Source organism: Melitaea cinxia, chromosome 5, assembly GCF_905220565.1.
Source record: "Melitaea cinxia chromosome 5, ilMelCinx1.1, whole genome shotgun sequence".
NCBI classification, from domain to species: domain Eukaryota; kingdom Metazoa; phylum Arthropoda; class Insecta; order Lepidoptera; family Nymphalidae; genus Melitaea; species Melitaea cinxia.
The window spans coordinates 6,878,144-6,894,012 of NC_059398.1; the positions used below are offsets into that span (position 1 = coordinate 6,878,144).

The 15,869-nt window shown below is 32.8% G+C and overlaps 2 protein-coding genes across 2 annotated transcripts in view; both read left to right on the top strand.

Annotated features, from left to right (window-relative positions):
• The window catches only part of LOC123653481 (NAD(+) hydrolase sarm1), an 82,519-nt gene that overhangs the window by 53,810 nt on the left and 12,840 nt on the right, over positions 1–15,869 (top strand). The window contains exon 2 of the mRNA XM_045589477.1: positions 5,955–6,107. Within this exon, the coding sequence (XP_045445433.1) occupies positions 5,955–6,107 (153 nt within the window). The remainder of the gene's footprint in view (positions 1–5,954; positions 6,108–15,869) is intronic.
• Positions 12,879–14,644, top strand: LOC123653482. Its single transcript, XM_045589478.1, has 2 exons — positions 12,879–13,443; positions 13,514–14,644. The coding sequence occupies exon 2, from the start codon at positions 13,552–13,554 to the stop codon at positions 14,482–14,484; it is 933 nt and encodes a 310-aa protein (XP_045445434.1). The 5' UTR covers positions 12,879–13,443; positions 13,514–13,551; the 3' UTR covers positions 14,485–14,644.

A 15,869-nucleotide genomic window follows, 5' to 3' on the forward strand; every position in this document is an offset into this window, starting at 1 on the left:
AATAAGACAATACAAGTGTATAAAATCACAGCGATTTGTATTTAACAATTCATTATATAACAGCCACGCTCGTCGCAGTCTCGTTGAATGTGCATGCAAAACTGACCTCCATCAACAATGTATCTGCATACAGCTATAGTGCATCTGGCACTAGCATAGAATATTGTCATACTTACTGCATTCGCAAATACAATCTAAAGTAACTTTTATTTCAACTACATAAGGTATGTGTAAGTAATCGTGAAGATAGATTCGTAGAGAACAGCTGTGAAAGCTCTGCCAAGAAATATGCAGTTTCCACACGAGGAGAATACGCATCGTCCTATTGGTCTTATAGATCATTTTCTATTTGGTTTATTTATGTTTTGATGGACAGCGGAATTATTATAGTTCGGTAGTCTTGTTTACCGTTAACGGTAAAAGGAAGAATTTCTGTTAAATGACTCTACAATTTATTTATCTACGATAGCTTTCAAAGAATGCAGTTGTTACAAGTACGTATCGATAATAAAATATTATCTGTGATGTAAACACACTGTACTTGAATACTTCCCGTATTTGTAATCAGGAATAATACAGTACCAAATAGATGAACAAAAAGTACATATATTTTTAACGATTTTCCTGATTATTTATGAGTGTAAATTATGAATAATAATTATGTATGCATTTTATAATTACCTTACTACTTATATTTATAATTACAATACCTGTAAAAACTGTTTGTTACAAACATCTGACAAACTCCATTTCAAAGATAATAACACAATATAAAATTTTATTAGAAGTTGAATAAAACATTTCCAATTGCTTTGCATAAACTTCTTAATCGAAACCGTCGTAGGCTACCTATTATGTTATATATTTTTTAGTATATATGTACATATATGCTTATTATGTTATATATTTTGCTGTATATATGTACATATATTCTGTTTTTATCGCCTTATGACTTACTGGCACCGTGGTTTCACCTGCGTTGATTTGAAGAAAAAGATAATCTGTAGCCTTTCTTGGTAAATGAGCTAATCAATACAAAATAAATTTTTCAATTCGACCCAGTATTTCCGGAGAATAGCGCGTTTAAACAAATTAAAAAGCTTTTCAGCTTTATGTTGAATATCAGTATATGCGTATAGATTTGCTCGCAAAAATTGTCGTATATAATAGAAAACGTTAGATTATTTCATATCTGGGCGGTAGATACGCGGACACGATAAACACGTTTTTTCCCGCGTAAATCCTTATTTCGCGGGAATCACATGATAAAATGTTGCATATATGTTGCTCCACAGCCTCCTCTATGTTCTAGTGAAAGTCTCATAAATGTCAGCCGTTCCGAAGATTAGCCCGGATAAGCAGAAAGACAAACAGATAAAAATTTGAAAATCGTTTGTGACTGAACATCCTAAATGGATTGGAAGGGTGATCAGCCTACCTACATAGATACAGCCTGTATCATCCTACTGTTGGGCACAAGCCTCTTTCTCCATTTAGGAGAACGCTCGGAGCTCAATCAACCACACTGCTCCACTGCGGGTTGCTAGATGTATTCCCCACTATGCGTAACGATCGTTATCAAGTTTTTTTATGATAACAACAGGTACCGACAGCTTTACGTGTTCTCCGAGGCACGGTCGGTAAGGAGACCCACAAGCACAGGCATCAGGACAGGGAACAAATATTTGTATAAATACAAATATTCCTTCCGGGTGGTTATCGAACCCGCAAATCGTCGTTGTTTAGGCGCCTTCACGCACCACAACACGCGCTCAAAATGCGAAAACGCTCTGGTGTAAGAGCGTTGTTCTCCCCATGAACCAAATATAATTTTGGCACAAGTTCTAAAATTGAGGGGTGGACATTTTTTCAAAAAAAAAGCAATCATTTAAACAAAATTAAGCTAATACACGTGCATGGTGTTTGTAAAATAAGTAATTGAACAACATATTTTCATCTTTTGTCTTTATATTTTTTACACCGGTCCTCCAGCACTTGATAAAACTTAACAAAAATATTAACGTATAGATTGAGAATGTTTTATTGAGTATTCTATACTAAAATATTATAGATTCTTTTAATATTAATAAACTAGCTTCTGCCCGTGACTTCGTCCACGTAGAATCAGGTATGACAGAAGGGACATTTCCAGAAGGTCATACATGATTCTTGCGAAACTTTAAGTGTTTACGCAGCGCAAACAGCGGAAGCTCTCAAAAGAAAAAGAAAAATGATTTTAAAATATTCTTGATTGTCGCTACGCTCCTATTGGTCTTAGTGTGATGATATATAACCTATAGCCTTCCTCGATAAATGGCCTATCTAACACTGAAAGAATTTTTCAAATCGGACCAGTAGTTCCTGAGATTAGCACGTTAAAACAAACAAACAAACAAACTCTTCGGTTTTATATTCATCATCATCATCATTACAGCCTATATAATCCACTGCTAGACATAGGCCTCCACAAGTTTACGCCAAAAATAACGTGAACTCATGTGCTTTACCCATAGTCACCACGCTGGGCAGGCGGGTTAATTGGTGACCGCAGTACTGGCTTTGTCGCACCGAAGACGCTGCTGCCCGTCTTCGGCCTGTGCATTTAAAGCCAGCAGTTAGATGGTTATCCCGCCACCGGTCGGCTTTTTTAATTCCAAGGTGATAGTGGAACTGTGTTATCCCTTAGTCGCCTCTTACGACACTCACGGGAAGAGGGGGTGGCTATATTCTTTAGTACCGTAGCCACACAGTACATTACGGCTTTATATTGTTAGTATAGATTTAAAAGAAATATAAACATTTCCAACTTATTAAATTTAAACAACGTAAAATTATAAAACAACTGCATTCTACTGTATAAACCCATTTATATTTCCCATATCAGAATAAAGGTCTATTTAATGACAGAGAAGTTTATTACCATGCTATTTTACTTCAGATTGAAGAATATATTAAATATCTCAATTTTTTCAGAAAAGTGCACAAAATTCAAAAAGTTTTTCTGTAATGACAAGTAAAAATTAAAAAAATAAAGAAGAGAACAAAAATAACACTTGAAATATGTTATACCAATGATTCCTAATTCGAAATCTGGACTATCTGGTATTGATTCACGTATTCTATCCATTTTACCGTCTCAGCTAAATAAGGCAATATTAATATTGGTTACGCATATTAAACGTGACGAAATTCTAAATTTATTTATTTCGTTATCGATTCGGTACGATATAATTTATACGAAATAAACGACTTAATAATAAAAATATAGGTCGAGAGCCAGCTGGGATTATTGCGAATATGGTGTAAAACTTGTTGTGTGTTGTTACTTGCAATGAAAATTGAGACGAATAATTTATATTACTTATAAAATTTCTCGAATTTGTAATATCATATTGCAATCAATCAAATGGTACATATTATTTTTATTGAGTTACAATCATGTATCTATATTTCAATTAAAAATCAAAATACGTAATATTTATTGTATAATATATGTGTGTATGTAAATATATATGTAAATAACAGCGACCATTGTTTGTATTTTGTAAAGATTTATTTTTCAAAGACCTAATAATTTTTAGGTATCGTATGAAAAATCTTTTATTAAGTAAATATTTAACCTCGTTTTGGTTAAAATATTTTTAGCTTAATTACTAGTCTAAATGTAGACTCATAGTCGTCTTTAGTATTAATCGTATTCTATTTACTAAGATGTTTACACGCCCTTTTGTATGGCACGTAGACTTTTATATTTTTCTTCATTGCTAGTCATCTTTACGTCTCCACTCTGTCATAGTTTTGGCCTCATACCTCTATGAGATTATCTTGTTTTGCCACGGATTTGAAATTGTTTAACTTTAATTATTATTCGCGTATTATCCGGCGAACAATCTCGGCTTAATTGTTGAATCATTATTTGTATCTAAATAGAAACACGTGCCTTAAAAAGTGATACAAACATCACTAATTGTAAAATGTCAATTGCCATTAACAAGTTGTGTCACAATATGATGCTCTATGACGTGACTGTTAGGTCTCTGGAACTGTGACGACACAACTGAGATGTATGACTCATGAAACATTCGACCTGTTTTTAAAGATCTCATCTTTTTTACTTCGACGTGTATTAGTCATAATTGAGTCAGGGTAACAGTTTTATCAATGAAATCATTATGTAATCGCAGACTGTACGATAAGTGTACACCGGATCTTGTGAAAGGAATAAACAATTTTTTACGAAATATTGAGAAAATTTACTTGCTAAATAAAACAGATGATAGCGTATCTTTTAATGTAAATACCGGTGTCTTGTGTAAAATATTTATCTATATAAGTTTACTTTTATTCTACCTTCCAAATAATGAGTAATGATTTTAATTAATTTTGTTAGTAATTATTTACTAAATAAAAGTAGCTTTCCATATTTTCTTAACCAAGATTTCAATTTTATTAAAAGCTAATCTTATCTATTATACTTCGTGCTTAGACATACCTACATTTAAAATCATCTATACAATGAAGTAGGCATAATTTATAGTTTTCAATTAATATTAAGTTTTAGATACACGTCTCGTGATTGTTACGGCTCGATTACTTTACTATACGTATGTAATTTCGAACAGCGATGACGTTCCACCGCCGGCGGGTATGACATCAACTCTCCACGTCAGGCCGCGTCACGCGCGTCTTCAACGGATTCTCCGTGACATGCAATCAACAGTGTTGTCATAAGCCAATTAAAACATTACTACGTTATCTCTGCTATAAAATCGATAACAATTACGTGTATCTCTTTAAATAACTTAAAGATATTTCGTAATATTCGCTTACATTGATTGATTATTTAACGGAATAATGGTTTACGCACGACGGTTGCGATTTGTTAGTGGGTTAATTTTGAGCCATTGTCTGTGGTTGGCTAAGTATTTTCAAGTGTCGGTAGAGTCGTGGGCGTCGATATCGATATTCGATTTTCGACCAATCGTATTTTTTATCCGGACGTATGATTCGCGTTTGTAATCAAAACTCATTGGAGTCTACAGTTACTCATGCATAGATAATACATTACACCAATGGTTCCTTTGACCCTATTAAACAGTTCACTAAGTGATGCAGATTGTCCTTGCGCTGATTTCTAAACAGATTCCCAGAATGCAATAAAGTCTCTAGGTATAGGTGGAATTGAAGGTTATATCTATTGGATATAATCATTTATTGTATCGGTTCGTGGAATTGTGTAATGTTATACATAAGTTATCGTACTACTGTAACAATCTTTGAATACTACTAGGGGAAACCATACATACATTTTCTCCTTTATGAGAACAATGTAAGGTACCTACCTACTATTTTAATTTAGTGCATACATAGTTACAATAAGATATCCGAAGATATGAAGGTTTCCTGCCAATATCTTAGAAAAAATTGTAAACAAAACTTAGTATAGTAAACTTGAACTTGAAATACTAACTATGATTTGTATCAACTGCAAGTACTGAGTAATATCAGCTCAAATGATTGTAGTATTAAACGTAATGGATAATAAAATCAAACCGACGAAAACCACACATCAACATGATTTTATGGTATAGATTTATAATAATTGGCGGGGTGGAGTAATCAATACTTATCACTCAATACCTGTCGCGTAGCTACCTATAATAAAACGTTATTCTTTATTTTGATAACACTGGTGATATAGGACTGAATACAAAAGCATTCATGACGATAACAATAAAAGAGCAAAACCCTACTAGACAGTAATTAGCTAAAATTAAGTACTATTTTTGCATATTATAATTGTTTTTTTTTAAGTTTATTCGTCTTAACATTTTGTGACAATAGCTATAACTAAGAAATACATTAAGATGTAACACCATAACCCTTTAAAGATTGTCTATGATGTAGTATTAATAACTACATACAAAAAGTTAATTTAAATTTTTTGTTCACAGATACCAGAATTCACCTTAGATGGCAACAACAGTCTAAAATCCAACGGAAGCGCCAAAGACCTGGCCTCCGTTATGGAGAACCTCAAGAAGAGCAGCCTCGCTCGCCAAAATCAGACTCTCAACACACAGGTCACAGGCTCTTTGAAAAAACAAGTAATAATAATTTAATTTGATAATTAATTAACAACCGCTCTGGTGCAGTAGTGCGTGTAGACACCTAAAAGACCGACGATTTGCCGGTTCGATTCTCGCTCGGGATGGATATTTGTATTTGTACAAATATTTATTTTCGGTTTGGATATCTGTTCTTGTAGATCTCCCCACCGTGTCTCAGAGAGCACGTTAAACTGTCGGTCCCGGTTGTTATCATAAATATCAGATAGCGATCGTTAATCACGGTAGAGAATATATACACCAAACCGCAGTGGAACAGCATGGTGAATTAAGCGCCAATCCTTCTTCTTCATGGAGAAAGAGGTATATACCCAGCAGGGTTATGTTATAGGCTGAATCAAATTAATTAACATACGTATAGGTATCGTTGTATAACCTAATTCGCACTACAGTTCATTTAGAGACATTCCATTGGGAAAATATCCGTTAACTAAAAACTTAAATGTTTTACTGTAACTATTTTTTTTTTTTTAGTGTCAAGTAGCGTGTCCTTCGGTTATAGCAGTAGTGTTTATAATACGACTTCGTTACAATCTCACTACATTTTTTTAACGTAATAACTTAAAGACTGTGTATCAAGATTAAACTAGTAAAAGATTTTATGTTAGGTCTTCATGGTCACAATTGTTTACACCACATCCAAGCAGCAGCAATACAGTCGGCAATCCATTTAGCAGATTTAGCTCAATGCAGAAACTTTACCCAAATATTTTAATATACAGTTCGATAGTTCTTTTCCAACAAAACATAAACAAGAAAAAAAAAAAAAACAAATAGAAATATTTGCTTAAAGCGGATATCTTCTATTAGTAAAGAAGCTTTAGCCTCTATGTTTATATCCATCAAAAAAAAATTGTAAAGATTTTTGAAAAGAAAAAATATTTGTGCATTATGTACACTTTTAATCATAAATTTTGAGGTTAAACAAAATCAATTTTACAAAAACCTTAGAGAACAAAAAATCAGGCACTCAGTGCAATCCATTTTTAAGGGAGTTATAATTATTATCAAATCAAACATTTTTGTTATATATAAAATGCAAGTTTTCGTAGTAAAGTACTTTCCAAATTTATTAGAATTTTTTAACGATTGTATTTCTAAGACACTTAAAAATGACTGATTTTTCTATATTAATAAAAATTAAACTGTAAAAATTTAATATTCTCTTAAGAATGTTACATGTATTCTATACACTCGTGTAATCAAAATATAAGTTATGGCCGAGCTTTGATTAGTTTAGACAAGCGTGAAATCTTGCAATAAGCCTGTTTATACAATGTAAATGATTTTAAGGTTTGAAAGATCAAGGCAAACTTGAAACTTTGAGCAATAGAAACATAAGGCCCTAAATTAAAAATATTATATTTGAATAAGAAATATATTAAAATGTATGTTTAACCTTTAAACCAGTTAAGTATATCGTTAGTTATTGAATTACATCAAATTAGTGACTAGCGGTACCATAAGATTTCAAGTGAATTAGACACAAAACATACATAATTTAAACGTGTTTATGTTTGTATTTATATGACTTTCTTTAAATACTTACATTACTTAAAATGACGAATTGATTTCTAAAACGAAAATTTGCATTTAGTTGCACGTAGTGAGTAGATTTCACGAGACAATGAACAAAAAGGCTCAAGACTTATTTGTTAAAAGATGTACAGATAACATTTATAATAACAGTAATCAAGGCAAATTAAAGCGGTCTTTAGTCTATAATGTTATATAATATTCGTGCTATTATATGGTTAAATATAGCCATTGGGTTATTTCGGCTACGGCCTCGGTCGGTTAATAAAATTGCCAGTTTATTTTTAATTCGACGAGCGCGTGTTACGAGAAAAATAAATAAAATAAAACAAATACGCGAACACCGTGCAACACACACACAATATGGGATGCGTACACCAATTGTTCGACTTGGAACAATTGGCGTCGAGATCGACAATACTCACAATTATCATAAAGATTTTGACAAAGGCATGTCAAAATAATTTATGATAAATAATTAGACCAGCCGGCCTAGCATGCATACAACGAGATATCTCTTGACGAGAAAGAGAGATAATGTCTACATCGAGTATTTTCTCGATTACCCTAACATGCGCACTACGAGAGACAAAATTCTCTTCCGAAGACTTCGCCTTGTCGAGTAGAGAAACATTATCAACCATAATCACAACTGAATATCATTCTTATTTCTTATGTCGTAAAGTTGAATTTACAAGGTTATTGACCAATTTCAAACGAGTGACACATGTTTTATTTAACAATGTTCTCGGCCTTTTGGCTAAGATAAAAAGTGTATATCTAATCCCACCAAAAACATTTTCATGTAAAATGTTGCCAAGACGAGATCATATGGCTCGCACTGTCAAAAAGTTATCAGATCTCATGTAGAGCCAAGCTTCTAACTCTACACGTCCTAACTCTACAAGCCCTAACTCCATAAACTCTACACCTTAGTCAAAATATGTGGCTTGGCCGTTTCGCTTCCTTCACGTGGGCGTAAGGTGAAAAATTTATTCACTGTTTATTACTTTTCTATTATATAATAGTTCTATTAAAGAAAAAATAAAAAGAAGAAGAATAATTGATATACATATAATACAAATAAAAATAAAAAGAGAAAATATATATATATAAAAGAGACAGGAAAGTCGTCATCTACAACATCGGCAGCCGGTAGTAAGAAACGGCCAAGCCACATATTTTGACTAAGGTGTAGAGTTTATGGAGTTAGGGCTTGTAGAGTTAGGACGTGTAGAGTTAGAAGCTTGGCTCTACATGAGATCTGATAACTTTTTGACAGTGCGAGCCATATGATCTCGTCTTGGCAACATTTTACATGAAAATGTTTTTGGTGGGATTTCACTTCTTTTTGTAAGTTGCTTATGACAATATTATAGCTGCATTTTACCTCCGACACATTTTATACCATAAATATCATCCAATCTTCACCATATTCGGTTTAAGCACGCTGTTTTTGATTTTATGTTGAACTGATTTGCTAACGGACCTCCGCCAAAACTTAAATACCAAAATTACACAATGTAAATTTTCGACCTAAACTAATAACCGATTTTTATTTTTTATGTGTTTTATTATTATTATTTATAACAAGGAGTAACTAGGAGTCCCTATATCAATTTTCAGACCTCTAGCATCAAAATTGGCGGAATTGTCATACAAAGTTCCATCCCCTAGTTTAAGGGATTGGGGGGTAAAAGTTCCAAGTTTTACAATTTTTTTCTTGTTTGTGTACTAATACTAGCTTACATACCAAATTTCAGCTTTCTGGGACTTCAGGAAGTACTCTAAGAATTTTGATGATCATCAGTGAGTGACGAAATCGGGGTTTTTTAGATATCAATAAAATCTAAAGTATAAGAGCTATGCAATTGAAACTTTATATGTTTAATAAGTCCACTATTGACATTATATTCCGAGAATTTTGTTTATCTAGTATAATCCAAACCCAAGTTATGAGGGTTCAAAAAAACGACGAAGCACTTCGAGAAAAGATAGGTAGTGCTTTTCGTTTTTTTTTTTTTGGCTCGTCTTGGCGGGGGCACTACCGTGCCCCCAGATTTAAAAAATCTAATATGGAAAATAAAACGGCGTAAGTAAATGAATTTAATTATATATGTAAAACAATATGCTCGTGTTGTGCTTTATATCTTGTCGCACATTAGATAATTGTAATTCTATCACGCATTGTTTTTTTTTTTTTTTAATTTTTAAAATTTTTTGAATTTTTTTTTGATTATTGATTTTACTTTTATTCTATTTAATTTTATTTTTAGTTATTGATTTTTTTAATATAATTTTGTTTTGTTTTTTATTCTGAATGTTGTCTTGTCTTGTTGTACTAGCCCAATATGGAGATATACTTTGGTCTGAAATAAAGTATTATTATTATTATTATTTAGAATAAGAAGCAACAGGGCGCAAATACGTTTTTTGTGTCATTATATGGCACACTTCACTCGACTTTTCGCATTTCCCGCTCTTCGTATACCGAAATTATATAATTATAATAGGGAAACGCCATGGTATACAAAAAATAGGCACCCGGTTTTATTTATTTTTTATTTATCGTCTTTCTCGTCGATAATATTGAAGACGAGAAGTTTCTCTTCCTAAAACGACAAAATTCGACAAAATTACGATGTCATGTTAGCTTCCGTAGAGATAAATATCACAGATCACTAAAATTTAATGATTATCTCTTCTTGACGTAACGAGAAGAGTATCGCGTGCACGCATGTTAGCTACTGTAGACATAGAGAGATAATACGAGAAAAGGGGTAGACAAAATTTTGTCGTGGCGCGCATGCTAGGCCTGCAGGGCTTATTAAGCCTTTGAAAATGGTAAAAAGTGAAAAAATTACAGTAGAATAAACGAATTGGAAAAGGAAGAAAATACAACGAAAATGAAAAGAAAAATAAATTACGGGCTATCTAAGGTCGAGAAGTGACATGGAAACAGCAAAAATGTTTTATTTGATATGACGGGAGCGTTCATGAAAAAAAAAAAACGGTTTATCTCGATTTCCGGCTAAACTACAAGTGCCATGGAAAAAACTTAAATGGCATAGTTGTAGGTAATAAAAAGTATAGTATTACACTTTTTTTATATAGACTCAAAAGTCATGTGAAAATTTAAAAAAACCAAGTTTTTGGTTTTTTATTTTCATCTTTTACAAAATTTTTGAAGTGAAACTTCTTTAAGCGCATGAGGGTAAAATTTTTACGGATAAAACGGTAACGTTTTGATGAAACGGCAACGTTTTTGTCGATGGCGCTGGAACGGAAATCTAAAGCTTTAGATTTGTATAAATATAAACGAGACTCAAATATTAGTTTTCCAAAGAAGTTTTAGTTCTGACATGTGTACTTTGTACGCACGTACTTTTTTTTTACGAAATTTGGTGAAAACTTATCTCTATGTCCCAAATATTCTGTAATTTTTTTGATTTAATATATACATAATATATATTTTTTTCACCTTATTTTAACCTCAATATCGAAGAAGGAACTAATTTTCAATCGAAAATTCTCACGTCAAAATATCAGTTTTTTTTTTAAATGTCATACGAGTTTTTGTTCGTTTAAATCTCTACTTCTCTCCGGATGAATCTTACTATATTTTTTTTGGTTTCAAAAATAATCGACCCTGGTCTAAATTGTAATTATTGTCTTATGAAATAGCGTGAAAGTCAATCGTTGCGATAATCTTGATAGAATTCAGGACCAATAATTAGCTTATGTACCTTTATTTTTACTTTGTGTAACGTTATTATTCTCAAGTAATTTTATTTCTTTAGTTAAATACAGTGTCCTCTTGCTTCATTACGAATAAATAAGAGAATTATATTTGTGCCGCGGACATGTTTACGATAAATTCAGTAGTAATTACTATAGCTGCGCGCAACCCGCTGTATCTATGTTGGCAACGAGCCACAAAACCGAAAACCTGATGTGGCGTAACGTAGGACATAGGATCCGCTGAATTTTCTCTTTAATATGTCATTTTGAAACATTTCAGCGTCGTCCATCAGCATATTTCAATCTATAATATAAAAATGAATCGTAAAATGTGTTAGAAAGCGCATAGTTCAACAACGCCTGGACCAAATTTAACAATTCTTTTATTTTAATGTTCGTTGAAATCCAAGGATGGTTTTTCGGCAATGAAAATTCAAATACTTTCCGGAAAAACCCTAAAAACAGCCCTTTTCTTTTTTCCATACAAACGGTTTCTAAATAAAATGTAGAGTCAATTTGAACTTTATTGCTATTTAATAAAGTTCATATTAAATTACAAGCGCTCACTGTTGTCTAAGCAATGTAGGTGTGTTCCTATCGTCAAAGAGTTAATTTGCACTTTATTGTCGCTGCACAAAGTTCAAATTCAATCATATCTATCAAAACAGTGTGCGTGTTCGCGTTGGACGATCTAATGTCGCGTTCCCAAACTCAACAAAAGTGATAATATCGTGAACCCGACCAAATTGAATAGTCAAAAAATGTAAGAGCTATAGATCATTAGTACTGATTTTTATTTTGGTTGGCTTCGCGATATTATTTCTTTTGTTTTAGTTTCGGCACGTGACATAAAATGCACTAGTTTTCAAGTCATTACATCTGTCAAACAAATCGCGTTAAAAAAGGTTTTATTATTTTTAATTATTAATTTAATATCACGTCACGATCAGGCCAAATCGGCGCGATCGGGCACGACGCGTCGCGCGTTGTGTGAGGTAGACTTACGCCACTTTTAAGGGGAGCTGTTTCAGGTATTTCTGCAAAACACGTTTCTAGTTATTCATTTTTGAAATAGTAAACAGTGAAATTGTAATCTAATAAATTTAATTAATATTGTTTAGGGTATACTTTAGGGATTATATCCGATGAAAACATGATTTGATAAATTTGGCTCGATAGAATAAATTCACAAAGTTACCTCTTTTCGGGTCATATTATGTTCTATTTTCGGTTTTATTTTTAAAATAACTGATTAAATATTATGAGTTACTTACCTGAATAAAGGTCATATATAACTGGAGGGTTTACACCCGATGTTTTTTTTTAAATAAATTTATTAATTTTTTATCGATTTTTCAAGTGATTTTCGATCCGCGCGAGGCGCTCGCAATGTCCAGCGGGACGTTACCGAGATAGGACGTGTGACGATTTTTTGCGCGCGAGTCCCTTCTGTTGCGTAAAGTATATTTTCATATTATAATAATTTTGATTAATAGAACTAATAATAATAGCGAATAAAATATGGTAAGTTTTATTTCTCGTATTTTTAATATTAGTGCGGATTCAATATCCGTACCTACTGACCACAGTCTAACTTTATCAGTAGGTTCAAAAAGAAGAATAATAAATATATTATATGGAACTATTCACTTATTATAGTACGGACGCGGAGTACGAAGAATTTCGCACACCGACTCCCCATATTTTGTCTTTGTCGCTCGCATATAAACATATTTAATAATATATTCAATTTTAAAAATAATAAATTCAATTTTCTGTTCAGGATCAATGCAATTGTGTCCAACGTAGCTTCAAAAACACGAATTTTGGTCGAAAATGTGAACACAAATAAGGTAGAGTGCTTCAACAGCGTAATAGCAAAATTTACTGGAGGCAAAAGAATAAATTTTGCTTTAAAAGGTGGCTACCAAGGAAGGTGTGCAGCCGCCGTTGTTTCGTTTAACACGAAAGCTGCAGTATCAACAATTCAAACTGTTAACTTACTTAAAAGGTAACACTTCTGGAGGTAAAGCAAAAGATATTCAAAAATGTTTAGAATTCCTAATGTGGGTAACACAAAAATAAAATCTTAGATATTAAAGCAAAAGAAATTGAAGAACGACGTGCAAAAAAACGAAAATTAAATATGGAAAACCCAGTAAAGAAACGAAGAGTGCTAAAAGACTTAAACAATGGGCAAAACGACTATGGTTCAACCTGTTCAGCACCTGATATGTCGCCAAAAGAATACGAAACAGCAAAGAAAGAATTTCTAAAAAATTTAGAAACTGTTACATCTGACAGACACAAGGTAGAAAGATCTACGATACTGCAGAGAGACAGCGGCGAGTGGCTTGAAATCAGAAAAAGCCTAGTAACTGCTTCAAACTTAGGCCTTATATGCAAAAGAAAAGTAACCTCAAGTACAGCTCCTCTCGTAAAAAACTTACTTAACAGAAAAAATTTGTCCCATGTCACGACTGTTGCACACGGAGTCGTGCATGAGCAACAAGCTTTGCAGCAATTACAACAGCAGGAAGGTGTTATCATTGCACCCTGTGGTTTATTTATTGACAAAGATTACCCTTTTATAGGGGCAACGCCTGACGGCTTAATTGGACATGATACTATTGTCGAAGTCAAGTGTCCAATTGCAGCATATAAAAAAGGACTTTCTACTGCAGTAGAAGAAAACAAGATACGAATTTTAAAGTATAATAAAAATACTAAAACAACCACAATTAATAAAAAAATTAACTGGTATCGCCAAATACAAGGTCAGTTGCACGTATCAGAACGACAAAAGTGTCTTTTGGCCATATGGGCAGGCGAGAATGAAAAAATATACACACAATTGATAGAAAAGGATGATGTATTTTGGAACACTAATATGAAACCTAAATTATTAACATTTTATATAAATTGCTTGCTGCCTGAAATAATAGACAGTAGAAATGCAAGGAGTATGCCCATTAGAGACATATCAAGTCAAAAGGAATATGAAAAGCTTGCCATAGATCCCCCTAATCCTAGCTCTGATAACCCTGATGATTCAATGCCGGCACAAAGCACACGCTAATTAAAATTTAATGAGTTTTAAAATAATTTTGATACTAGTTTAAACTAAGCAACGCTACATGTCAAACCTTACACTCGTACACAGCTAAAAATGAATAATCTAAATTATATTTTTAACCGACTTCCAAAAAAGGAAGAGGTTCTCAATTCGACTGCAATGTATGTGACTTCAGAACTTTTGACTGGGTGGACCGATTTCGACAAATTTTTTTAAATCGAAAGGTGGTGTATGTCATTTGTTAAATTTATTTGAGATCTAACAACTACTTTTCGAGTTATATCTAATAATGCGTTTTTACTTGACGCTTTTTTCGTCGACCTACGTTGTATTATACTGCATAACTTTTTACTGCTACCCTAGTTTGATACCATGATAAGAAAACCAGGATCTGATGATGAGATCCTAGAGAAATCGAAGGAAACTCTCGAAAATCCGCATAACTTTTTATTGGGTGTACCGCTTTTGATAATTTTTAATTTAATCGAAAGCTGATGTTTATCATGTGGTCACATGTAAATTTTATTGAGATCTGATAACTACTTTTTGAGTAATCTTTGATAACGCGTAGATACTTGACTATTTTTTCGTCGATCTACATTTTATTACTTGTCGATGTAATTGAAGTCGGTTTTTTTCGTTTGCGAGCAAATACAATTATTTTTTATTTTAAGTAAATACAATTACAAAATTCAAAAGTCAGTCTGTCTGTTATATTTTTACGCCTATGCCGATGAAGTAATTTTAAAATTCATCAACATCGGAGAACTAATTTAATTACAGACTATTTTATTGAGATGATACATAATAATATTTTAAATTTTGTAATGTAATTTGTTTCATTTGATACCCTTTATTCTATTTATGTCAAACAGTCTTTAAAATAAATAACCCTAAAATCCTTTACTTTCATTTATTTACGAAACTAGATATTATTTATTACTACTATAAAAAATGATCATAATAAATGCCTTTCTATTTTAAAGCCAAATAAAATTATCCTACTGCTTAATTCTGCACTGTGTCACTGACGGCGGGGTCACGTTTGCAATGCGAGTTCACTGCCGCAGTGTCCGCGCGAAGTATTATTACGCGCGGCCGGCTCAGCGCTAAATGCCTACTTTTGCAGGAATACCTAGCCTTAAATAAATCACGTCGGTTAATAACCCGTCTATCTCTATGTTATGTCATTGAGACACACAATTTTTAAATATTTGTCACCTTTAGGTTCCCACTGTCCCTTTAGGTTATTTTCCAATCAGGTTTGAACCCTAAGTTCGCCTCTTAGTTTGAAGCCCTCTAGCAGACCCCATCCCAGTCGGAGTTTTTAAGTGGGTCACAGAAGGGTGGCCAAAGTTCGTGGAAGCGAAGGTACTTTGGTCACCCGA